Below are 25037 nucleotides of genomic sequence, written 5' to 3' on the forward strand. Positions count from 1 at the left end.
CTGTACCGGTTGTGTGCGTTTATAAAAGCTATGTGCACATCGCTGCGTTGCGAGCATTTTACCAGATTTGCGCACATAGAGTGTGTGTGTGTGTGTGTGTGTGTGTGTGTGTTTCACTCTCCTTTGTGTGGACATCAAAATAGTTCTCTCTCCTTCCATCAGGGTATACCACACTTTTTACACACACACACACACACACATTTCTTTCCCCTCAGTCATGTCTTAAGTGTTACCAGGTCACTCACCATCCCTCTGAGTCACTCTAGTCCTCCTTCCCCCCTTTCTCCCTCCCTCTCTCTCTCTTTCTCTCTCTCTCTCTCTCTCTCTCTCTCTCTCTCTCTCTCTCTCTCTCTCTCTCTCTCTCTCTCTCTCTCTCTCTCTAAGGCAAAAAAAAAATGGAATTATGTTTATATTTGTTAACAAGACACTGATGCAGTTCTTGGAGGTCTTCACGTAGATAAAACATTTTTTAATATATCACGTCCAGTCTTGAAAAAGATACATTTGTGGAGACGACTTTAATTGAGACGTTTCGCCTGTGGACAGGCTTTCTCGGTCACTTTGAAGAGGCTCGTCCAGTGGTGAAACGTCTAAATTCCTCTCTATCAACCGTGTCTCCTTTCACAATTTCTGTCAACGTTCAGTATCTCAGGGGACGAAACAGAGAAGACTTTCTTGACTCGAGTGCACATTTTGCCCTCCAAGGGGAAATTTCTGAGTGTTTCTGTTGGAAGTGAATAGTCGGGTCAGGACAAGACAACTACGACTTCGCTTGTCCGTGAGCCGACCAAGTGTCTGTCAAAACAATAATATAATGACACTGTTGTCCGTGTCAAAACGAAGAATGGGAAGTGATCTGTGAACTTTGAAACACTAATGCCAGGATCTGTGAACTTTGAAACACTAATGCCAGGATCTGTGAACTTTGAAACACTAATGCCAGGATCTGTGAACTTTGAAACACTAATGCCAGGATCTGTGAACTTTGAAACACTAATGCCAGGCACTGAAGACTTCACTGCCTCTCTTGCATGAAACACGACCCCCGCTGAAAAAAAAAACTATTGGAAATGAAGCCTAGTCTGGGACCGGGTCGCGGGGGCGTTGACCCCCCTTCTGATACCTCCTTCAGGTATCTTTCAGCAAATAGTTCTCCTCTTCCTTTACTCCAGTTCTTCATTCTCTCGCTATCCTCATCTCCCTTGCCTCCATTTTCCCTCCTTCTTGTTCCTGTCGTCTCCCTTGTTCCTATCCTCATCCTTGTTGCTAGCCAGGGACGGCGTTCCCAGCCCCGGCTGCCCCCTGACCCCCCCCCCGTCCCCAGCTGCGTCTCCAGCACCACCTACGGTGTTCCAACATCAACAAACACCCACAAACACACACACACACGCGGAGCAACAAGAGAAGGAACCACAGCAACAGCAACATTTTCAGAAGCAGTAACAACAGCAAAAGGTGTAGCAACAGCAGTACCGGTAGCGCCTGCAACAGCAGCACCAGCAACACTCCCTCGACTTCAATCTTGATTTCATCACGCCAACAGCCCGACCTCTGACCAGGCTCTTAGTATTGGCAGTTGACAGTAGTCCAGCGGCTGGCACCACAGCCAGGCTGATCGGACAGTTTCTACGAAGCTATCAGCTTCCCCTCTCGAGTCAAGAGTGTGTTGGTGAGCCCCTTTATATATGAAGGAAGGTTGTTGAAGTATGCTGCACCAACGCCGAGGCTAGTAAATATTGAGGTGTAGTGTGACGTGACGTCACTCGTGCTACGTGAGGTAGATACTGAAGCTTCGCATGACGTCAGTGACCAGCGCTACCGTGTCACCGCATGGATAAATACTAACACCCAGAGTCGACGTCAGTCCCTGACCTGCGCTACGTACACAAATAATGACGACCTATACCACCTTCAGTCTGACAGCTGAGACAAGTGTCGTGTGTGTGTGTGTGTGTTTACACACACACGCACACACACACACACACTACATGTCCAACAATGTGTCTGGACATAGCAACTTCCCCTCCTTCCCTCCTCTGTCCCCTTATTTCCGCCCCCCCCCCTAAGCCCCGAATTCCCCCCGTGTGGAGACGCCACAACAAAGGGGTGAGTCAGTCTACTTCCCCACTGGCTGTGTACTGCCCCCTGACTCACGCTCGCTCACGCTCATTAATTGGGTCTCGGCTCAGTCATAATAGGTAATCTCCTCACCTGCCACAACTGTCAAGGCTCACCTCACAGACCACACTTCACAGACCACACCTCACAGATCACACCTCACAGACCACACCTCACAGACCACACCTCACAGATCACACCTCACAGACCACACCTCACAGACCACACCTCACAGATCACACCTCACAGACCACACCTCACAGACCACACCTCACAGATCACACCTCACAGACCACACCTCACAGACCACAGACTACACCTCACAGACCACACCTCACAACGGCGTTATATGTAAATATTTACTCTAGTACCTCCCCTACCCTCCTAACGCTACTCTCCTACCCTGCCATCATACCCTACCCAGCAACCCTCAAGATACCCCAAAAATTCAAGGATTGTTGCTTATTTCTATTGGGGGTCGTAAGGTCCTCAGCAGAATGCTACCCACAAGAGGCCCCTGGTTCGATCCCCGGTACAGGTGGAAACAGTAGGACGTGTTTCCTTAAGATACTTGTTGTCCCTGTTCACATATCAATAAAATAGGTACCTGGGTATTATCCGAGTGGGGTGGGTCGCATCCTGGGAACAAAATTGACCTAATTTGCCCGAAATGCTCTGCATAACAAGGGGCTTTCTATATAGATGTCGCTGATGTCAGCTAGGCCTATATACATTGTACAAGTACTTGTAGAAATCAAGATTATTATTATTATTATTAACCCACAGGTACCACTTTACTGCTATATAACCTGGGCAGTAAGTGTTAGAAGACTTGCCCTGTGCCCCGCCTCGCTCAGGGCTCTACCCGGATACCAGTACAAGATAGCCAGTCAATAAGGATATATAAATTAAGCGCTGAAAATATCTAGACAAGAATATGCTCTCAATCATGAATTTAAGTTGGATCAATTCACATTCTGGAAGGGTACATGCTGTACATTTACCTTTGATGAGTTTCCAGAGTTATCCCACTCTTGCAGCCAGGATTTTGGCCAGGTTTGGCTGGTGCTTGATCCAGCACTTGGCCGAGGTACTTGTTGGCTTTCCTTTTGAAGACTTCAACACTTGTCCCAGCAGTGTTTCTCATATCTTCTGGTAAGATATTGAACAGTCTGGCACTACGGATGTTGATACAATGTTCTCTTATTGTATCCACTACGCTCCTGCTTTTCACTGCGTTTATTTTTCATATTCTCCAATATATCGTATGTAAGTTTGGGCGTAGGTAAAGAACATACTAGCTCCACCGAGTATATATTTAGTACTCCGAGGTGGTCCCTGTAATTAAGATGCTCTACTGGCTCTATGCGAACTATAAATGATCTCTGTATCTGTTCCAGCTCTGGTATCTCTCCCGCCCTGAACGGTGCCGTCAACACTGAGCACTTGTGCTCTCTCTGAACCAGTGAGCACAAGTTTATCTATAGCAGTGTGGTGGCCGCACACTCACTACTGTGTACTATCACAGGAATCACACCCACCACTGTGTACTCTCACAGAAGCCACACCCACCACTATGTACTATCACAAGAGCCACACCCACCACCGTGTACTATCACAGGAGCCAGGAGCTAAGACTCGACCCCTGCAACCACAAATAGGTGAGTACAGGAGCCACACCCACCACTGCATACTCTCACAGAAGCCACACCTACCACTGTGTACTATCACAGGAGCCACACCCACCACTGTGTACTATCACAGGAGCCACACCCACCACTGTGTACTATCACAGGAGCCACACCCACCACTGTGTACTATCACAGGAGCCACACCCATCACTGTATACTATCACAGGAGCCACACCCACCACTGTATACTATCACAGGAGCCACACCCACCACTGTGTACTATCACAGGAGCCACACCCACCACTGTGTACTATCACAGGAGCCACACCCACCACTGTGTACTATCACAGGAGCCACACCCACCACTGTATACTATCACAGGAGCCACACCCACGGGTCAATCAGCCAGATCCTGCCCAAGGCTGCTTCACCCAGCATTTATGAATATGTAAGAAGGTCCCCCAACCTATATGAGGCAAACCCCTTGTATATTTTATGTTAAGATACAGGAGTCTTACCCTCTCCCCTCCCTCCCTCCCTCCCTCCCTCCCTCCATCCCTCCCTCCCTCCCTCCCTCCCTCAGGCACAGTGGTCCGATACATCGGTAAAAATGGCTGGATATAAATAGTTTCTCAAGGGCCACTTGGTCTTGTTCAGTTCCCCTTTTTTTACCTCATTAATTTAAATTTCTTTGCATTATCGTCCCTCCTTATCATCTTTTCCTATCTTCCCCTCGCTCCCTCGCTCCCTCGCTCCCTCGCTCCCTCGCTCCCTCGCTCTCTGACTCCCCTCGCTGGTGGGAACATGGAGGTGATCAATGCAGTATATTAGTCATGAAATGCGTCAGTGCGTGAGTGACGCTGTGTTGTGTTGAACTACTGAGGTGCAGGGAGGCAGGGGGAGGGGGAGGGGGAGGGGGAGGGGGTGGGGGGAGGAAGAAATGATGGGAGGGAATAAAGAAAGGAGGGAACATATGTGTGTGTGTGTGTGTGTGTGTGTACTCACCTAGTTGTTGTTGTGGGGGTCGATTCACAGCTTCTGGCCCCCGCCCCTTCAACTGGCCGCTACCCGGTCACTCTACCCGCTCCGTGAGCTTTATCATACCTCTTCTTAAAGCTATGTATAGATCCTGCCTCCACTACATCACTACCCAGACTACTCCACTTCCTGACAACTCTGTGACTGAAGAAATACTTCCTAACATCCCTGTGGTTCATCTGAGTCTTCAACTTCCAACTGTGACCCCTTGTTGTTGTGTCCCATCTCTGGAACATCTTGTCTCTGTCCCCCTTGTCTATACCTCTCAGCATTTTATATGTCGTTATCATATCCCCCGTAACTCTCCTGTCTTCCAGTGTCGTCAGGTTGATTTCTCTCAACCTCTCCTCGTAGGAAATACCCCTTAGCTCCGGGACTAGTCTTGTTGCAAACCTTTGCAATTTCTCTAGTTTCCTTACATGCTTGGCTAGGTGTGTGTGTGTGTGTGTGTGTGTGTGTGTGTGTGTGTGTGTGTGTGTGTGTGTGTGTGCCATACCCAGTCTTGAAGCTGCGTTTAGAGTCCGCCTACATTCTCTGGGTTTCTGAACATTGATTCACAGTGTTCTTTCAAAACTTCACTGATTCCTTTTTTTCAGCGTGAGTGTGTGAACCTGCGGTGAGTGTGTGAACCTGCGGTGAGTGTGTGAACCTGCGGTGAGTGTGTGAACCTGCGGTGAGTGTGTGAACCTGCGGTGAGTGTGTGAACCTGTGGTGAGTGTGTGAACCTGTGGTGAGTGTGTGAACCTGCGGTGAGTGTGTGAACCTGCGGTGAGTGTGTGAACCTGCGGTGAGTGTGTGAACCTGCGGTGAGTGTGTGAACCTGCGGTGAGTGTGTGAACCTGCGGTGAGTGTGTGAACCTGCGGTGAGTGTGTGAACCTGTGGTGAGTGTGTGAACCTGTGGTGAGTGTGTGAACCTGTGGTGAGTGTGTGAACCTGCGGTGAGTGTGTGTGAAGCTGCGGTGAGTGTGTGTGAACCTGTGGTGAGTGTGTGAACCTGTGGTGAGTGTGTGAACCTGTGGTGAGTGTGTGTGAACCTGCGGTGAGTGTGTGTGAACCTGCGGTGAGTGTGTGTGAACCTGTGGTGAGTGTGTGTGAACCTGTGGTGAGTGTGTGTGAACCTGTGGTGAGTGTGTGAACCTGTGGTGAGTGTGTGAACCTGTGGTGAGTGTGTGAACCTGCGGTGAGTGTGTGTGAACCTGCGGTGAGTGTGTGAACCTGTGGTGAGTGTGTGAACCTGTGGTGAGTGTGTGTGAACCTGCGGTGAGTGTGTGAACCTGTGGTGAGTGTGTGAACCTGTGGTGAGTGTGTGAACCTGCGGTGAGTGTGTGTGAACCTGTGGTGAGTGTGTGTGAACCTGTGGTGAGTGTGTGAACCTGCGGTGAGTGTGTGAACCTGTGGTGAGTGTGTGAACCTGTGGTGAGTGTGTGTGAACCTGTAGTGAGTGTGTGAACCTGTGGTGAGTGTGTGTGAACCTGTGGTGAGTGTGTGAACCTGTGGTGAGTGTGTGTGAACCTGTGGTGAGTGTGTGAACCTGTGGTGAGTGTGTGAACCTGTGATGAGTGTGTGAACCTGTGGTGAGTGTGTGAACCTGTGATGAGTGTGTGAACCTGTGATGAGTGTGTGAACCTGTGGTGAGTGTGTGAACCTGTGGTGAGTGTGTGAACCTGTGGTGAGTGTGTGAACCTGTGGTGAGTGTGTGAACCTGTGGTGAGTGTGTGAACCTGTGGTGAGTGTGTGTGAACCTGTGGTGAGTGTGTGAACCTGTGATGAGTGTGTGAACCTGTGGTGAGTGTGTGAACCTGTGGTGAGTGTGTGAACCTGTGGTGAGTGTGTGAACCTGTGGTGAGTGTGTGAACCTGTGGTGAGTGTGTGAACCTGTGGTGAGTGTGTGAACCTGTGATGAGTGTGTGAACCTGTGGTGAGTGTATGAACCTGCGGTGAGTGTGTGAACCTGTGGTGTGTGTGTGAACCTGTGGTGAGTGTGTGAACCTGTGGTGAGTGTGTGAACCTGCGGTGAGTGTGTGAACCTGCGGTGAGTGTGTGAACCTGCGGTGAGTGTGTGAACCTGTGGTGAGTGTGTGAACCTGCGGTGAGTGTGTGAACCTGCGGTGAGTGTGTGAACCTGCGGTGAGTGTGTGAACCTGTGGTGAGTGTGTGAACCTGCGGTGAGTGTGTGAACCTGTGGTGAGTGTGTGAACCTGTAGTGAGTGTGTGAACCTGTGGTGAGTGTGTGAACCTGTGGTGAGTGTGTGAACCTGTAGTGAGTGTGTGAACCTGTGGTGAGTGTGTGAACCTGTGGTGAGTGTGTGAACCTGCGGTGAGTGTGTGAACCTGCGGTGAGTGTGTGAACCTGCGGTGAGTGTGTGAACCTGCGGTGAGTGTGTGAACCTGCGGTGAGTGTGTGAACCTGCGGTGAGTGTGTGAACCTGCGGTGAGTGTGTGAACCTGCGGTGAGTGTGTGAACCTGCGGTGAGTGTGTGAACCTGTGGTGAGTGTGTGAACCTGTAGTGAGTGTGTGAACCTGTGGTGAGTGTGTGAACCTGTGGTGAGTGTGTGAACCTGTAGTGAGTGTGTGAACCTGTGGTGAGTGTGTGAACCTGTGGTGAGTGTGTGAACCTGTGGTGAGTGTGTGAACCTGCGGTGAGTGTGTGAACCTGCGGTGAGTGTGTGAACCTGCGGTGAGTGTGTGAACCTGCGGTGAGTGTGTGAACCTGCGGTGAGTGTGTGAACCTGCGGTGAGTGTGTGAACCTGTGGTGAGTGTGTGAACCTGTAGTGAGTGTGTGAACCTGTAGTGAGTGTGTGAACCTGTGGTGAGTGTGTGAACCTGTGGTGAGTGTGTGAACCTGTAGTGAGTGTGTGAACCTGTGGTGAGTGTGTGAACCTGCGGTGAGTGTGTGAACCTGTGGTGAGTGTGTGTGAACCTGCGGTGAGTGTGTGAACCTGTGGTGAGTGTGTGTGAACCTGCGGAGAGTGTGTGAACCTGCGGTGAGTGTGTGAACCTGTAGTGAGTGTGTGAACCTGCGGTGAGTGTGTGAACCTGCGGTGAGTGTGTGAACCTGTGGTGAGTGTGTGAACCTGTAGTGAGTGTGTGAACCTGCGGTGAGTGTGTGAACCTGCGGTGAGTGTGTGAACCTGTGGTGAGTGTGTGAACCTGCGGTGAGTGTGTGAACCTGCGGTGAGTGTGTGAACCTGTGGTGAGTGTGTGAACCTGTAGTGAGTGTGTGAACCTGCGGTGAGTGTGTGAACCTGCGGTGAGTGTGTGAACCTGTGGTGAGTGTGTGAACCTGTAGTGAGTGTGTGAACCTGTGGTGAGTGTGTGAACCTGTAGTGAGTGTGTGAACCTGTAGTGAGTGTGTGAACCTGCGGTGAGTATGTGAACCTGCGGTGAGTGTGTGAACCTGTGGTGAGTGTGTGAACCTGTAGTGAGTGTGTGAACCTGTGGTGAGTGTGTGAACCTGTGGTGAGTGTGTGAACCTGTAGTGAGTGTGTGAACCTGTGGTGCGTGTGTGAACCTGCGGTGAGTGTGTGAACCTGTAGTGAGTGTGTGAACCTGTAGTGAGTGTGTGAACCTGTAGTGAGTGTGTGAACCTGTGGTGAGTGTGTGAACCTGTGGTGAGTGTGTGAACCTGTAGTGAGTGTGTGAACCTGTGGTGAGTGTGTGAACCTGTAGTGAGTGTGTGAACCTGTGGTGAGTGTGTGAACCTGTGGTGAGTGTGTGAACCTGTGGTGAGTGTGTGAACCTGTGGTGAGTGTGTGAACCTGTGGTGAGTGTGTGAACCTGTAGTGAGTGTGTGAACCTGTAGTGAGTGTGTGAACCTGTAGTGAGTGTGTGAACCTGTGGTGAGTGTGTGAACCTGTGGTGAGTGTGTGAACCTGTAGTGAATGTGTGAACCTGTAGTGAGTGTGTGAACCTGTGGTGAGTGTGTGAACCTGTGGTGAGTGTGTGAACCTGTGGTGAGTGTGTGAACCTGTGGTGAGTGTGTGAACCTGTGGTGAGTGTGTGAACCTGTAGTGAGTGTGTGAACCTGTAGTGAGTGTGTGAACCTGTAGTGAGTGTGTGAACCTGTAGTGAGTGTGTGAACCTGTGGTGAGTGTGTGAACCTGTGGTGAGTGTGTGAACCTGTGGTGAGTGTGTGAACCTGTAGTGAGTGTGTGAACCTGTAGTGAGTGTGTGAACCTGTGGTGAGTGTGTGAACCTGTGGTGAGTGTGTGAACCTGTGGTGAGTGTGTGAACCTGTAGTGAGTGTGTGAACCTGTGGTGAGTGTGTGAACCTGTAGTGAGTGTGTGAACCTGTAGTGAGTGTGTGAACCTGTGGTGAGTGTGTGAACCTGTGGTGAGTGGCGCTCCAGTTTTAGACGTAATTCTTCACTATAATTTTATACACAAATAACCCACACAAACGAGAGAGGAGCTTAAGACGACGTTACGGACCGAAACGTCGTCGTAAGCTCCTCTCCCTTATGTACGAGTTATTTTTCATTCTTCCAGTGCCTTCGTATTCTTTTTTGACTTGGATTTTTTTCATGTGTAAAAATCTTTCGGATATTTTACAATTTTTGGAACAAACAGAGATCGTTTACGGCTCACATTGAGCCAGTGCAGCACCTAAACTACTGGGAACATCTTCAGGTCTTGAACATGTACTCACTGAAGCGGAGGAGAGAGAGATACATGATAATATATACCTGGAAAGTACTCGAGGGCCTGGTCCCAAATATGCACACTGCCATAACAACATACTGGAGTGAGAGATATGGGAGGAAGTGTAAAATAAACCCAGTGAGGAACAAGGGTGCGGTGGGCACAATAAGGGAACACTGTATCAACATCCGGGGTTCCAGACTATTCAACATCTTACCAGAAGATATCAGAAACACGACTGGAACAAGTGTAGAAGCTTTCAAGAGGAAACTGGACGAGTATCTTCACCAGGTGCCAGATCAACCAGGCTGTGATGGATATGTGAGGCAGCAGGCCTCCAGTAGCAACAGCCTTGTTGACCAGGCAAGCACTAGACGAGCCTGACCCAAGGCCGGGCTCCGAGAGTAGTTAAAGTCCCGAAACTCTTCAGAGGTATATCAAAGGTAAAGGTGTGTATGTCTGAGTCACTGTGGTGTGTCAATAACCTCTCCGTGGACATCATTTCTCCTTCCATGTGACACATGTTTGCTCTTAAGCACCGTGGTAATTCCCCCTGTGTCCTCTTCTCTACCCTCCTCTTAGCTCTCTTTCAGTGTATCATCTCCCTGTAGGTTTTCTCAGCGGAACATAATACAGACTGTATGTCTCTGTATTCAGCTTTTCCATGGACTCGTGTCTGATCATTCTTTGCTTATGTTGTCTCAGTTAATTCTCTGAATGCTAGAGTTGACTTGACTGACGATCAGTTCACGCTGGTTCTTTCCTAGTTTCTCTAGACATGATATGCTTGCTTGTTCGTATTTCAGCGACTTTGTGGTTGGAGGATATTTTATTTCAGGTTATTATATCTCTGATTACTTCCTCGCTGATCGTGAGGATCAAGTTGCAAATATTGTTGGTTGGAAGCAAACTTTTCACAGAGCCCCAGCAGGTGTTTAACATGTGCCAGGTAGACTCACACGTATTTCTAGTTACTATTACTGTACTTTACCGTCTTCTACATAACATTCAGGAATTGCAAGGAGTTTCAGGGATTTCAGTATAGATATCTGTTTTCCTTATCTGTTCCATGAACAGATAAATAGTATATATGAGGCGGAGTATATACGAGGCGGAGTATATACGAGGCGGAGTATATACGAGGCGGAGTATATACGAGGCGGAGTATATACGAGGCGGAGTATATACGAGGATAACTATCAGTCCTGATCTTCAAGTTAATGTATATTATCGTTGTTAAGATATTTGATAATATTTAACCTTAACATGACTTTCTAAGAAGATGGGTACTGGGTGACTGACAACCATCCACAAGATGGGTACTGGGTGACTGACAACCATCCACAAGATGGGTACTGGGTGACTGACAACCATCCACAAGATGGGTACTGGGTGACTGACAACCATCCACAAGATGGGTACTGGGTGACTGACAACCATCCACAAGATGGGTACTGGGTGACTGACAACCATCCACAAGATGGGTACTGGGTGACTGACAACCATCCACAAGATGGGTACTGGGTGACTGACAACCATCCACAAGATGGGTACTGGGTGACTGACAACCATCCACAAGATGGGTACTGGGTGACTGACAACCATCCACAAGATGGGTACTGGGTGACTGACAACCATCCACAAGATGGGTACTGGGTGACTGACAACCATCCACAAGATGGGTACTGGGTGACTGACAACCATCCACAAGATGGGTACTGGGTGACTGACAACCATCCACAAGATGGGTACTGGGTGACTGACAACCATCCACAAGATGGGTACTGGGTGACTGACAACCATCCACAAGATGGGTACTGGGTGACTGACAACCATCCACAAGATGGGTACTGGGTGACTGACAACCATCCACAAGATGGGTACTGGGTGACTGACAACCATCCACAAGATGGGTACTGGGTGACTGACAACCATCCACAAGATGGGTACTGGGTGACTGACAACCATCCACAAGATGGGTACTGGGTGACTGACAACCATCCACAAGATGGGTACTGGGTGACTGACAACCATCCACAAGATGGGTACTGGGTGACTGACAACCATCCACAAGATGGGTACTGGGTGACTGACAACCATCCACAAGATGGGTACTGGGTGACTGACAACCATCCACAAGATGGGTACTGGGTGACTGACAACCATCCACAAGATGGGTACTGGGTGACTGACAACCATCCACAAGATGGGTACTGGGTGACTGACAACCATCCACAAGATGGGTACTGGGTGACTGACAACCATCCACAAGATGGGTACTGGGTGACTGACAACCATCCACAAGATGGGTACTGGGTGACTGACAACCATCCACAAGATGGGTACTGGGTGACTGACAACCATCCACAAGATGGGTACTGGGTGACTGACAACCATCCACAAGATGGGTACTGGGTGACTGACAACCATCCACAAGATGGGTACTGGGTGACTGACAACCATCCACAAGATGGGTACTGGGTGACTGACAACCATCCACAAGATGGGTACTGGGTGACTGACAACCATCCACAAGATGGGTACTGGGTGACTGACAACCATCCACAAGATGGGTACTGGGTGACTGACAACCATCCACAAGATGGGTACTGGGTGACTGACAACCATCCACAAGATGGGTACTGGGTGACTGACAACCATCCACAAGATGGGTACTGGGTGACTGACAACCATCCACAAGATGGGTACTGGGTGACTGACAACCATCCACAAGATGGGTACTGGGTGACTGACAACCATCCACAAGATGGGTACTGGGTGACTGACAACCATCCACAAGATGGGTACTGGGTGACTGACAACCATCCACAAGATGGGTACTGGGTGACTGACAACCATCCACAAGATGGGTACTGGGTGACTGACAACCATCCACAAGATGGGTACTGGGTGACTGACAACCATCCACAAGATGGGTACTGGGTGACTGACAACCATCCACAAGATGGGTACTGGGTGACTGACAACCATCCACAACTGATGGGTACTGGATGACTGACAACCATCCACAAGATGGGTACTGGGTGACTGACAACCATCCACAAGATGGGTACTGGGTGACTGACAACCATCCACAAGATGGGTACTGGGTGACTGACAACCATCCACAAGATGGGTACTGGGTGACTGACAACCATCCACAAGATGGGTACTGGGTGACTGACAACCATCCACAAGATGGGTACTGGGTGACTGACAACCATCCACAAGATGGGTACTGGGTGACTGACAACCATCCACAAGATGGGTACTGGGTGACTGACAACCATCCACAAGATGGGTACTGGGTGACTGACAACCATCCACAAGATGGGTACTGGGTGACTGACAACCATCCACAAGATGGGTACTGGGTGACTGACAACCATCCACAAGATGGGTACTGGGTGACTGACAACCATCCACAAGATGGGTACTGGGTGACTGACAACCATCCACAAGATGGGTACTGGGTGACTGACAACCATCCACAAGATGGGTACTGGGTGACTGACAACCATCCACAAGATGGGTACTGGGTGACTGACAACCATCCACAAGATGGGTACTGGGTGACTGACAACCATCCACAAGATGGGTACTGGGTGACTGACAACCATCCACAAGATGGGTACTGGGTGACTGACAACCATCCACAAGATGGGTACTGGGTGACTGACAACCATCCACAAGATGGGTACTGGGTGACTGACAACCATCCACAAGATGGGTAGACCATGATGGGGTACTGGGTGACTGACAACCATCCACAAGATGGGTACTGGGTGACTGACAACCATCCACAAGATGGGTACTGGGTGACTGACAACCATCCACAAGATGGGTACTGGGTGACTGACAACCATCCACAAGATGGGTACTGGGTGACTGACAACCATCCACAAGATGGGTACTGGGTGACTGACAACCATCCACAAGATGGGTACTGGGTGACTGACAACCATCCACAAGATGGGTACTGGGTGACTGACAACCATCCACAAGATGGGTACTGGGTGACTGACAACCATCCACAAGATGGGTACTGGGTGACTGACAACCATCCACAAGATGGGTACTGGGTGACTGACAACCATCCACAAGATGGGTACTGGGTGACTGACAACCATCCACAAGATGGGTACTGGGTGACTGACAACCATCCACAAGATGGGTACTGGGTGACTGACAACCATCCACAAGATGGGTACTGGGTGACTGACAACCATCCACAAGATGGGTACTGGGTGACTGACAACCATCCACAAGATGGGTACTGGGTGACTGACAACCATCCACAAGATGGGTACTGGGTGACTGACAACCATCCACAAGATGGGTACTGATAGACTGACAACCATCCACAAGATGGGTACTGGGTGACTGACAACCATCCACAAGATGGGTACTGGGTGACTGACAACCATCCACAAGATGGGTACTGGGTGACTGACAACCATCCACAAGATGGGTACTGGGTGACTGACAACCATCCACAAGATGGGTACTGGGTGACTGACAACCATCCACAAGATGGGTACTGGGTGACTGACAACCATCCACAAGATGGGTACTGGGTGACTGACAACCATCCACAAGATGGGTACTGGGTGACTGACAACCATCCACAAGATGGGTACTGGGTGATTGACAACCATCCACAAGATGGGTACTGGGTGACTGACAACCATCCACAAGATGGGTACTGGGTGACTGACAACCATCCACAAAATGGGTACTGGATGACTGACAACCATCCACAAGATGGGTACTGGGTGACTGACAACCATCCACAAGATGGGTACTGGGTGACTGACGACCATCCACAAGATGGGTACTGGGTGACTGACAACCATCCACAAGATGGGTACTGGATGACTGACGACTATCCACAAGATGGGTACTGGATGACTGACAACCATCCACAAGATGGGTACTGGGAGACAACCATCTACAAGATGGGTACTGGGAGACAACCATCCACAAGATGGGTACTGGGAGACAACCATCCACAAGATGGGTACTGGGGGACAACCATCCACAAGATGGGTATTGGGAGACAACCATCCACAAGATGGGTACTGGGAGACAACCATCCACAAGATGGGTACTGGGAGACAACCATCCACAAGATGGGTACTGGGAGACAACCATCCACAAGATGGGTACTGGGAGACAACCATCCACAAGATGGGTACTGGGAGACAACCATCCACAAGATGGGTACTGGGTATATAATAAAGATATCACACTTATTACTGGCCGTGCCCAGGAAGTGCACACAGTGCACGCCGCCCCATAACACGCACACTGATGCAAGAACAATCATTAGCAGGCGGAGGATCGAGCCACACTCTGCTCTCACCCATGCGGGTTTTGTGCTTCATGAAATACAAAATAAAATGCAACAGAAGAGAAAATTATATATCTCCCCCGTCTCTTCTTCCTCTTCTACCCACTCTCCATTCTCCTATTTTTCCCTTCTTACTTCTCCTCTACTACCACCACTCCTCCTCCTCCACTTCTTCCTCCTTCTCTTCTTCCTCCTCCTTCTCTTCTTCCTCCTCCTCCTCCTCTTCCTCTTCCTCCTCCTCGTCTTCCATCATCATTGTGGTGTTGGTATCATTACAACATATGGTCGCAGAGGACCTACCTGGCAAGAGCAGGAGATGCAGGGGTTGTCTCTCTCTACCTCTGGTGGCACCTCTATGGCCTCTCCCTCCTGATGGCACCTCATGGCAACACCTGAACAAGGAACAGAAGGAGCGTTAGTTACCTGTGTAACACCTGAACAAGGAACACAAGGAGCGTTAGTTACCTGTGTAACACCTGAACAAGGAACACAAGGAGAGTTAGTTACCTGTGTAACACCTGAACAAGGAACACAAGGAGAGTTAGTTACCTGTGTAACACCTGAATAAGGAACACAAGGAGCGTTAGTTACCTGTGTAACACCTGAATAAGGAACACAAGGAGAGTTAGTTACCTGTGTAACACCTGAATAAGGAACACAAGGAGAGTTAGTTACCTGTGTAACACCTGAATAAGGAACACAAGGAGAGTTAGTTACCTGTGTAACACCTGAATAAGGAACACAAGGAGAGTTAGTTACCTGTGTAACACCTGAATAAGGAACACAAGGAGCGTTAGTTACCTGTGTAACACCTGAATAAGGAACACAAGGAGAGTTAGTTACCTGTGTAACACCTGAATAAGGAACACAAGGAGAGTTAGTTACCTGTGTAACACCTGACTAAGGAACACAAGGAGAGTTAGTTACCTGTGTAACACCTGAATAAGGAACACACGAGGATTTTTTTTTTCAAATTTACAAGTTTAACTCGATCGGATGAGGCGTTATCGGGTTATGAACATAAAAACGACAAGTTGAATGAAGAAAAAAGAGAACACTCAGGTATCCCAGAGATCCTGCTTCAGGGATACCTAACTACGACTAGTTGCAATGAAATAGTCTGATAGTGGAGAATGCAATCATATAACTTATATATCTGACATCATATATCTGACATCAGAAGTAATCCCATAAACCCAAGTGTTGCACAGACTCCTGTTACATCCCCAAGTGTTGTACAGACCCCTGGTAGATCCCCAAGTGTTGCAGAGACTCCTGTTATATCCCCAAGTGTTGCACAGACTCCTGTTATATCCCCAAGTGTTGTACAGACTCCTGTTATATCCCCAAGTGTTGCACAGACTCCTGTTATATCCCCAAGTGTTGTACAGACCCCTGGTAGATCCCCAAGTGTTGCACAGACTCCTGTTATATCCCCAAGTGTTGCACAGACTCCTGTTATATCCCCAAGTGTTGTACAGACTCCTGTTATATCCCCAAGTGTTGCACAGACTCCTGTTATATCCCCAAGTGTTGTACAGACTCCTGTTAGATCCCCAAGTGTTGTACAGACTCCTGTTAGATCCCCAAGTGTTGTACAGACTCCTGTTACATCCCCAAGTGTTACACAGATTCCTGTTACATCCCCAAGTGTTGCACAGACTCCTGTTAGATCTCCAAGTGTTGCACAGACTCCTGTTACATCCCCAAGTGTTGCACAGACTTCTGTTACATCTCCAAGTGTTACACAGATTCCTGTTACATCCCCAAGTGTTGCACAGACTCCTGTTAGATCTCCAAGTGTTGCACAGACTCCTGTTACATCCCCAAGTGTTACACAGATTCCTGTTACATCCCCAAGTGTTGCACAGACTCCTGTTACATCCCCAAGTGTTGCACAGACTCATGTTAGATCCCCAAGCGTTGCACAGACTCCTGTTAGATCCCCAAGTGTTGCACAGGCACCTGTTACATCCCCAAGTGTTGCACAGACTCCTGTTACATCCCCAAGTGTTGCACAGACTCCTGTTATATCCCCAAGTGTTGCACAGACTCCTGTTACATCCCCAAGTGTTACACAGGCTCCTGTTAGATCCCAAGTGTTGCACAGACTCCTGTTAGATCCCCAAGTATTACACAGACTCCTGTTAGATCCCCAAGTGTTACACAGACTCCTGTTAGATCCCCAAGTATTACACAGACTCCTGTTAGATCCCCAAGTGTTACACAGACTCCTGTTAGATCCCCAAGTGTTACACAGACTCCTCTTAGATCCCCAAGTGTTACACAGACTCCTCTTAGATCCCCAAGTGTTGCACCTGGGCCGGACTCTAGGAGTCCCTTGTTCATTAAGAAGTGCAAAATATCGCTGGTTGTGGCACCCAGTATTCCCTAGAGACACAGCTCAGAAGGAGGCGAGATAACAGGAAACTGAAAAATGCAGAAATAGTTCCTTTTGACAGAGAAGACAGCAGAGAGCTGGCAATAAATTACAAGCAAGGAGCACTAGTATCACACAAAGTAAATCGGGGAACGGGTGGGGCTTGAAACTAAGTCAGGGGAATTTTAGTACCCATTTGCCATGGGACTGGTTACTTCAATCTCCTCCTCACGTTCCACCGTTCTTCTCTGCATTGGACTGAGGAAGTCTCTGGCTGACTAAACGGTTTCTCACAAAAAAAAAAAGATACCCAAATGTTGGACAAGTGTCACATTCTTCAGATATAAGGATTCTTGAGAATGCGTCAGCAAAGAACACAGGTCGCCTCCTGACAGTGACAGCTCCTCGTGTAGGGGATTTCCTGTTGTCTTGTCCTAATTCCTTTCCAGACACACACAACGATCCACAAACCATCCACACTAACATTGCGCGTCGCCTTGCTACCCTATCTTGGCCAAACACAGGTGCCCAGTGCGGGCACCGTAGCTTAGTTTACCCTTGATTATTATTATTATTATTATTATTATTATTATTATTATTATTATCATAGGGGAGCGCTAAACCCATACGATTATACAGCGCATGAAGGGGGAGGGAGATGGAAGGCATTCAAGCTCAATTCAGGGAACTGGAGCACAGATCCAATTCCCGAGATCAAGAGCCCCTCACTAGCATCAAGGAACCTTCCTTGAGGGGCGTGCCTGGGACAGATGGCAAGAAACTGGTGTGGGACGACACACGTGCATCAACACGGACTGACATCAATCTCTGATACAGCAGGAAGGAAGGAAGGAGGAGGCGGCTGCCACCTTCAGGGAGTCACACAAGAAAATACACTAAATTCCTGTAGTACATACATAACACACAAATAACCTGCACATAAGAGAAATACATTTTATGACGACGTTTTGGTCCCACATATGTCGACAACACTGCGACTACCCGAGGACTCGAACACATGTCGCTTTGGCGTCGTGTGATTTGCGCTCACCATGAGGCGGGCCAAAATGACATGGGTTCGAATCCTCGCCTAGTCGCAGTGTTGTTATAGAATATATATATATATATATATATATATATATATATATATATATATATATATATATATATATATGTCGTGCCGAATAGGTAAAACTTGCGATTTTGGCTTAAATAGCAACGCTCTTCTTGCCAAATTAGGCAAGCGAAAATTTATGTGTGCAATAATTTCGCAAAAATCATTCCGAACATAACGAAAAAAATATATTTCATTGTGTTTGTTTATTAAATGATTGTAAACTCATCTAAAATATATTTAGCTGGATTAGGCTAAATTAAATTGCGCTTGTTATAATAAGGTTGGGTAAGTTTTCTAAGGTTCTTCTGGTACAAAATTCTTAATTTTTACATTAACATAATTGAAAAAATATACCTGTAAGCGTATAAGAGAAAATTATAGAAAGAATTTATTTAAATGAGTTTTTTTTTCTAACTGACTAATTGTACTTATTTGGCAGCACAAGCGGCGTCTATATTCAATTCAGTTCAAGTTTATTCTCTACAAGGGTTACAATACGGGGTTTACAGGTTTTGGGTATTGTGTGGTTTACATGTTATAAAATACTAATTACAGAGGGGCCACTAGGACACCTAGCATGGCTAGGCATTTCACATATAAGTACAGATCTCCAGAGAATAATAGATGGTGTTCCCTCCAAAATTCAGTCTGCTTCTGGTTTTTTGTAACAAGTGGAGAGTATTCTCAATCAGTTATCTTTTAAAATTATGAAAAATGTTAATAGTACTTAAGGATTGCAACTGATAGTATACTAACTAACGAAATAAATATTCAGAAGTTTATTAAAAAAGTTGTCCAGGTTGACAAAATCAAAGTGAACTAATTTGATATAATTTAGGATATAAGCTGCTACACTTCTCTTGTAGTAGTATAGTGGTGATGGCACATTTTTCATATCAATACGACTCTAAGTACCGTCTGGTGCTGTACCATCACTTATAAAAATACTAATATATAGAGGTGTGTGTGTGTGAATGTGTGTATGTGCTCAAAGTTGTTCGTTATGTCTCAATAAAACTCGACTAGAATTAAACAGTGACTGACTAAACGTGGTCAAATCTATCTTCTTGACCAATAAGGTAATCAAAACAGCTTGCTTGAACAATAAGACGAACGATTCGCCGAGCAACAATAATATAACAAGCAGCAGCACAGCTTCAGGAACAAGGAGGCAAAATAACGACCCTAACTGGGGACCATCAGGAGATCCAGCAAAACCAAATCCCCGACTACGACGATACAGAGATGCTACACAAATAGGTCAGAAGCTTATGCTTGGGACTTAGATTAACTTAGAGTCAGTACGACACACAACCTCAGTAAAATGTCATAAATAACTAAGTCTGAACTATGCTCTGTAAAGACAGTTACACAGAGTTACAAAAAGTATATTCCAACACACCACCGAAATCATACTCTACCAAAACAGTCTAAATAACGGACAAACAGCCAGAGATACGAGAGACGGAGAGAGAGTTACTGGTCGAACAAGGACCAGCAGAGAGAGAACGATTTCTGGACTACAGTCTGCACATCAGGTGTGATCACGTGACTCCTGTGTTACCCAGTTACTGACACAAACAAGCGACCGATAGTTAGTAAGGTAGTTTGCCTATGCGGACAGCCAACCACAACTCTCAGACAGTGAGCACAGTGAAGTGTAAATGTTACGTCTTACCTAATGACAAGATATTTTTATTTTAGCTAATAATGAAAATATCAGCAATATTAAATTATATGAATAGGTAATATACATGAAATGTATATTATATATAAGACATGGGGAGTGGAAGTCTTTAGTTCAAGTACTTTCACACTTTTCAGGACGTCATCAGGAGCTGTGCAAAGTTGCAAATGTAGCAACAGGAAAAATGAGCGTAAGTTTTCTCAGAGTATGGCACCGTGAGTGGCTCCCGCCAGCACATTCTGAGGCGCTGGCGGGTGCCACTCACGTTGCCATACTCTGAGAAAACTTTCCCTCTGCAACTTTGCACAGCTCCTGATGACGCACTGAGAAATATGAGAGTACTTGAGCTAAGGAAAGCAGGAAGCAAGAAGCGGAGATAGTAGAAGCAATGTTGATTCCCATAGGCTGAGAGACCCTCCCTGCTCATGGGGAGAAGAGTACATCAGAGTTCATGACAGAGTTGAGCAAGGGACTCGTCAGGGCAACTCAGGGAGCCAGAGCAGCTAGTCTACCAGTCCAGCGTCTTGGTGATGCTTGTGGCATCTTGGGTAAGTGAACAGTTCTCAGAAGCTGCACCAAACATGTGACATATAACTGTTGACAAACACGTCCTTGTACTTGTCCTTGTACCTGTGCTTGTACGTGTCCTTGCACCTGTACTTGTACTTGTCCTTGTACTCGTACTTGTACTCGCAACTGTACCTACAATGCATCACTTTAACTTTGTGTCCAAAATTATCTAATAAAGTTCACAGGCATAAATAATTGAGGGTGGGGGTGGGGGTGGTGGGTGGGGGTGGGGGTGGTGGGTGGGGGTGGGGGGTGGTGGGTGGGGGTGGGGGTGGGGGTGGAGGTGGGGGTGGGGGTGAGGTAGGACGGGGTGGGGTGGGGGTGAGGTAGGACGGGGTGGGGGTGAGGTAGGACGGGTTGGGGGTGGGGGGTGAGGTAGGACGGGGTGGGGGTGAGTGTGAGGTAGGACGGGTTGGGGGTGGGGGGTGAGGTAGGACGGGTTGGGGGTGGGGGTGAGGTAGGACGGGGGGTGGGGGTGAGGGTGAGGTAGGACGAGTTGGGGGTGGGGAGAGAGGTAGGACGGGGTGGGGGTGGGGGGGGTGAGGTAGGACGGGGTGGGGGTGAGTGTGAGGTAGGACGGGTTGGGGGTGGGGGGTGAGGTAGGACGGGTTGGGGGTGGGGGTGAGGTAGGACGGGGTGGGGGTGAGGGGTGAGGTAGGACGGGTTGGGGGAGGGGGGTGAGGTAGGACGGGGTGGGGGTGAGGGTGAGGTAGGACGGGTTGGGGGTGGGGCTGAGGTAGGACGGGTTGGGGGTGGGGCTGAGGTAGGACGGGTTGGGGGTGGGGGTGAGGTAGGACGGGTTGGGGGTGGGGGTGAGGTAGGACGGGTTGGGGGTGGGGGTGAGGTAGGACGGGTTGGGGGTGGGGGTGAGGAAGGAAGGGCTGGGGGTAGGGGTGAGGTAGGAAGGGTTGAGGGTGGGGGTGAGGAAGGACAGGCGGGGTTGGGGGTGAGGTAGGACGGGTTGGGGGTGGGGGGGTGAGGTAGGACGGGTTGCGGGTGGGGGGTGAGATAGGACGGGGTGGGGGTGAGGAAGGAAGGGCTGGGGGTGGGGGTGAGGTAGGAAGGGTTGGGGGTGGGGGTGAGGAAGGACAGGCGGGGGGGGGGGTGAGGTAGGACGGGTTGGGGGTGGGGGGTGAGGTAGCACTGGTGCTGGGGTGGGGGTGAGGTAGCACGGGTTCGGGGTGGGGGGTGAGGTAGGACGGGGTGGGGGTGGGGAAGGACAGGCTAGGGGGTGGGGGTGAAGAAGGACGGGTTGGGGGTGGGGGTGAGGAAGGAAGGGCTGGGGGTGGGGGTAAGGAAGGAAGGGTTGGTGTGGGGGTGAGGTAGGACGGGTTAGGGGTGGGGGTTAGGAAGGAGAGGCTAGGGGGTGAGGGTTAGGTAGGAAAGGTTGGGGGTGGGGGTGAGGAAGGAAGGGCTGGGGGTGGGGGTAAGGAAGGAAGGGTTGGTGTGGGGGTGAGGTAGGACGGGTTAGGGGTGGGGGTTAGGAAGGAGAGGCTAGGGGGTGAGGGTTAGGTAGGAAAGGTTGGGGGTGGGGGTGAGGAAGGAAGGGCTGGGGGTGGGGGTGAGGTAGGAAGGGTTGGGGGTGTGGGTGAAGAAGGACAGGCTAGGGGGTGAGGGTGAGATAGGAAGGGTTGGGGGTGGGGGTGAGGAAGGACAGGCTAGGGGGTGAGGGTGAGATAGGAAGGGTTGGGGTGGGGGTGGGGGTGAGGAAGGACAAGTTAGGGGGCGGGGGTAGGGAGGGGAAATGGTAGGGGGTAGGGGTAGGGAGGGGAGATGATAGGGGAGGGGGTTGGGAGGGGAGATGGTAGGGGGAGGGGGTAGGGAGGGGAGATGGTAGGGGGTAGGGGACGTCTCTTCAAGTCAATTAATTCCACCATCTGGCTACGTAAGCAACCAGTGATGTGTATTGATGTGATGGTTGAGACTCTAGCAGCAGGGGTGAGGGAGCAGGGGTGAGGGAGCAGGGGTGAGGGAGCAGGGGCGAGGGAGCAGGGGTGAGGGAACAGGAGTGAGGGAGCAGGAGTGAGGGAGCAGAGGTGAGGGAGCAGGGGTGAGGGAGCAGGGGCGAGGGAGCAGGGGTGAGGGAACAGGAGTGAGGGAGCAGGGGTGAGGGAGCAGGGGTGAGGGAGCAGGAGTGAGGGAGCAGGGGTGAGGGAGCAAGGGTGAGGGAGCAGAAGTGAGGGAGCAGGGGTGAGGGAGCAGGGGTGAGGAAGCAGGGGTGAGGGAGCAGGGGCGAGGGAGCAGGGGTGAGAGAACAGGAGTGAGGGAGCAGGGGTGAGGGAGCAGGGGTGAGGGAGCAGGGGAGAGGGAGCAGGGGCGACGGAGCAGGGGTGAGGGAGCAGGAGTGAGGGAGCAGGGGTGAGGGAGCAGGGGTGAGAGAGCAGGGGTGAGGGAGCAGGGGCGAGGGAGCAGAGGTGAAGGAACAGGAGTGAGGGAGCAGGGGTGAGGGAGCAGGGGTGAGGGAGCAGGGGCTCCCTCAAAGTGGTGGTTATAGTGGTAGTAGTTGTAGTGGTGATAGTGATGGTGGTGGTAGTTGTGGTGGTAGTGGTGGTAGTAGTAGTAGTGGTAGTAGTGTTGGTAGTGGTATTAGTGGTGGTGTAGTAGTGGCGGTAATGGTAGTGGCGATAGTGGTGGTGGTGGTAGTAGTAGTGGTAGTAGTGGCAGTAGTAGTAGTGGAAGTAGAGGTGGTAGTGGTAGTAGTGGTAGTAGTTTTGGTAGTAGTTTTGGTAGTGCTGTAAGTGGTAACAGTAATGGTAGTGGCGGTAGCAGTAGCAATGTTGGTAATGGTAGTAGTGGTCGTTGTGGTAGTTTTGGTATTAGCGGTGGTGTAGTAGTAGCGGTAGTGGTAGAGGTGATAGTGGTGGTGGTGGTAGTAGTGGTGGTAGTGGTGTGGCAGAAAAAAGGCTGGAGTGGCAGCAGTGGCAGAGTGGCAGTGGCAGCAGTGTGGCAGCAGTGGCATAGTAGGTAGCAGCATAGAGGCAGTAGTGGCAGTGGCGGTAGTGGCACTAAGGCAGTGGCAGTGGCAGTGGCAGAGGTGGCAGCAGTAGTGGAGAGTAGCAGAGCAAAGTAGGCAGCGAGCAGCAGCAGCAGTAGTGGCAGTGGCAGCAGTGTGGAGGCAGCAGTGGCAGCAGAGGCAGCAGCAGCAGTAGAGTGGCAGCAGGCAGTGCAGTGGCAACAGTGACAGCAGTGGCAGCAGAGGCAGTGGCAGCAGTGGCAGAGCAACAGAGTGGCAGCAGGCAGCAGAGTGGCAGAGCAAGCAGGCAGTGGCAGCAGGCAGCAGTGGCAGGCAGCAGAGTGGCAGGCAGCAGATAGCAGTGGCAGAGTGGCAGCAGGTGCAGTGGCACGGCAGGCAGTGGCAGTAGCAGCAGTGGCAGTGGAGCAGTACGCAGTGGCAGAGTGGTAGAGCGGCAGCATGGCAGTAGTGAGTAGCAGTGGCAGCAGTGGCAGTAGGCAGCAGTGGCAGCAGTGGCAGCAGCACTGCAGTGGCAGCAGTGGCAGCAGCAGCAGCATGGCAGCAGTGGCGAGCAGCAGTGGCAGCAGTGGCAGTGGAGCAGCAGTGGCAGCAGGCAGCAGGCAGTAGCAGCAGTGGCAGCAGTGGCAGAGTGGCAGCAGTAGGCAGAATGGCAGTGGAGTGTGGCAGTAGTGCAGTGGCAGGCTAGTGGCAGCAGCGGCAGTAGGGCAGTAGTGGCAGTGGCAGCAGTGGCAGGCAGTGGCAGTGGTAGTAGTGGTAGTAGTGGTAGTAGTGGTAGTGGTGGTAGTAGGGAGGGTCTCCGCCGCAACACTGAAGATAAGCATCACATTGGACAAAAACTTAATGAAAAGTTCCTTAAAATTTGTACTGACTAACCAATCTATTTTCCAGGAACCTGACTACCAGGAAAACCACTTACACCAGGCATCAGCACACTCTCACTTACACCAAGCATCAGCACACTCTCACTTACACCAAGCATCAGCACACTCTCACTTACACCAGGCATCAGCACACACTCGTGTACACCAGGCGTCAACACACTCTCACTTACACCAGGCATCATGTTACAAAAAACGCGATTCTAAAAGCTTAGAGATCTCCAGGTAATACTAGAAAGGACTGCCCTTCTAGCATCCAGCCTGTTACTGGGTTTTCGTAACAAGTAGTCAGTATCCTTGTCCAATTATCCATTAAAATTCAGTATTATTCAATAGTGCTTCAGGATTACAACTGGTAGGCTACTAACTAGAGAAATTAAAATTTAATAAATTTATTAATCATTAAGTTGTCTAGAGGTATATTATCAAATTAAATTAAATTAATCACAGTAATCAAAATAATATCACATCTCTCGAGTTCAATATTATTGTGCTGAAAGCACATATCACATTTATAATTCTTAAGTACCTTCTGGTACATTAACATTTAATAAGATATTACAAATATGTACAAGTAAGTGTGTATGTGTGCAAGTGCTCTAAGTAGTTCACTATGTCTCACGACTCGACTAGACTTAAACAAGTGA

At 49.6% G+C, this 25037-nt stretch overlaps 1 protein-coding gene across 2 annotated transcripts in view; it reads right to left on the reverse strand.

Moving 5' to 3' along the window:
- LOC128696708 (BMP-binding endothelial regulator protein) overlaps positions 1 to 25037 on the reverse strand; it is a 503091-nt gene that overhangs the window by 123132 nt on the left and 354922 nt on the right. For both annotated transcript variants that reach the window (XM_053788079.2, XM_070094579.1), the window contains one exon: positions 15085 to 15176. In XM_053788079.2, the coding sequence (XP_053644054.2) occupies positions 15085 to 15176 (92 nt within the window). The remainder of the gene's footprint in view (positions 1 to 15084; positions 15177 to 25037) is intronic.

The sequence above is a fragment of the Cherax quadricarinatus genome, chromosome 46 (assembly GCF_038502225.1).
Source record: "Cherax quadricarinatus isolate ZL_2023a chromosome 46, ASM3850222v1, whole genome shotgun sequence".
Lineage (NCBI taxonomy): Eukaryota > Metazoa > Arthropoda > Malacostraca > Decapoda > Parastacidae > Cherax > Cherax quadricarinatus.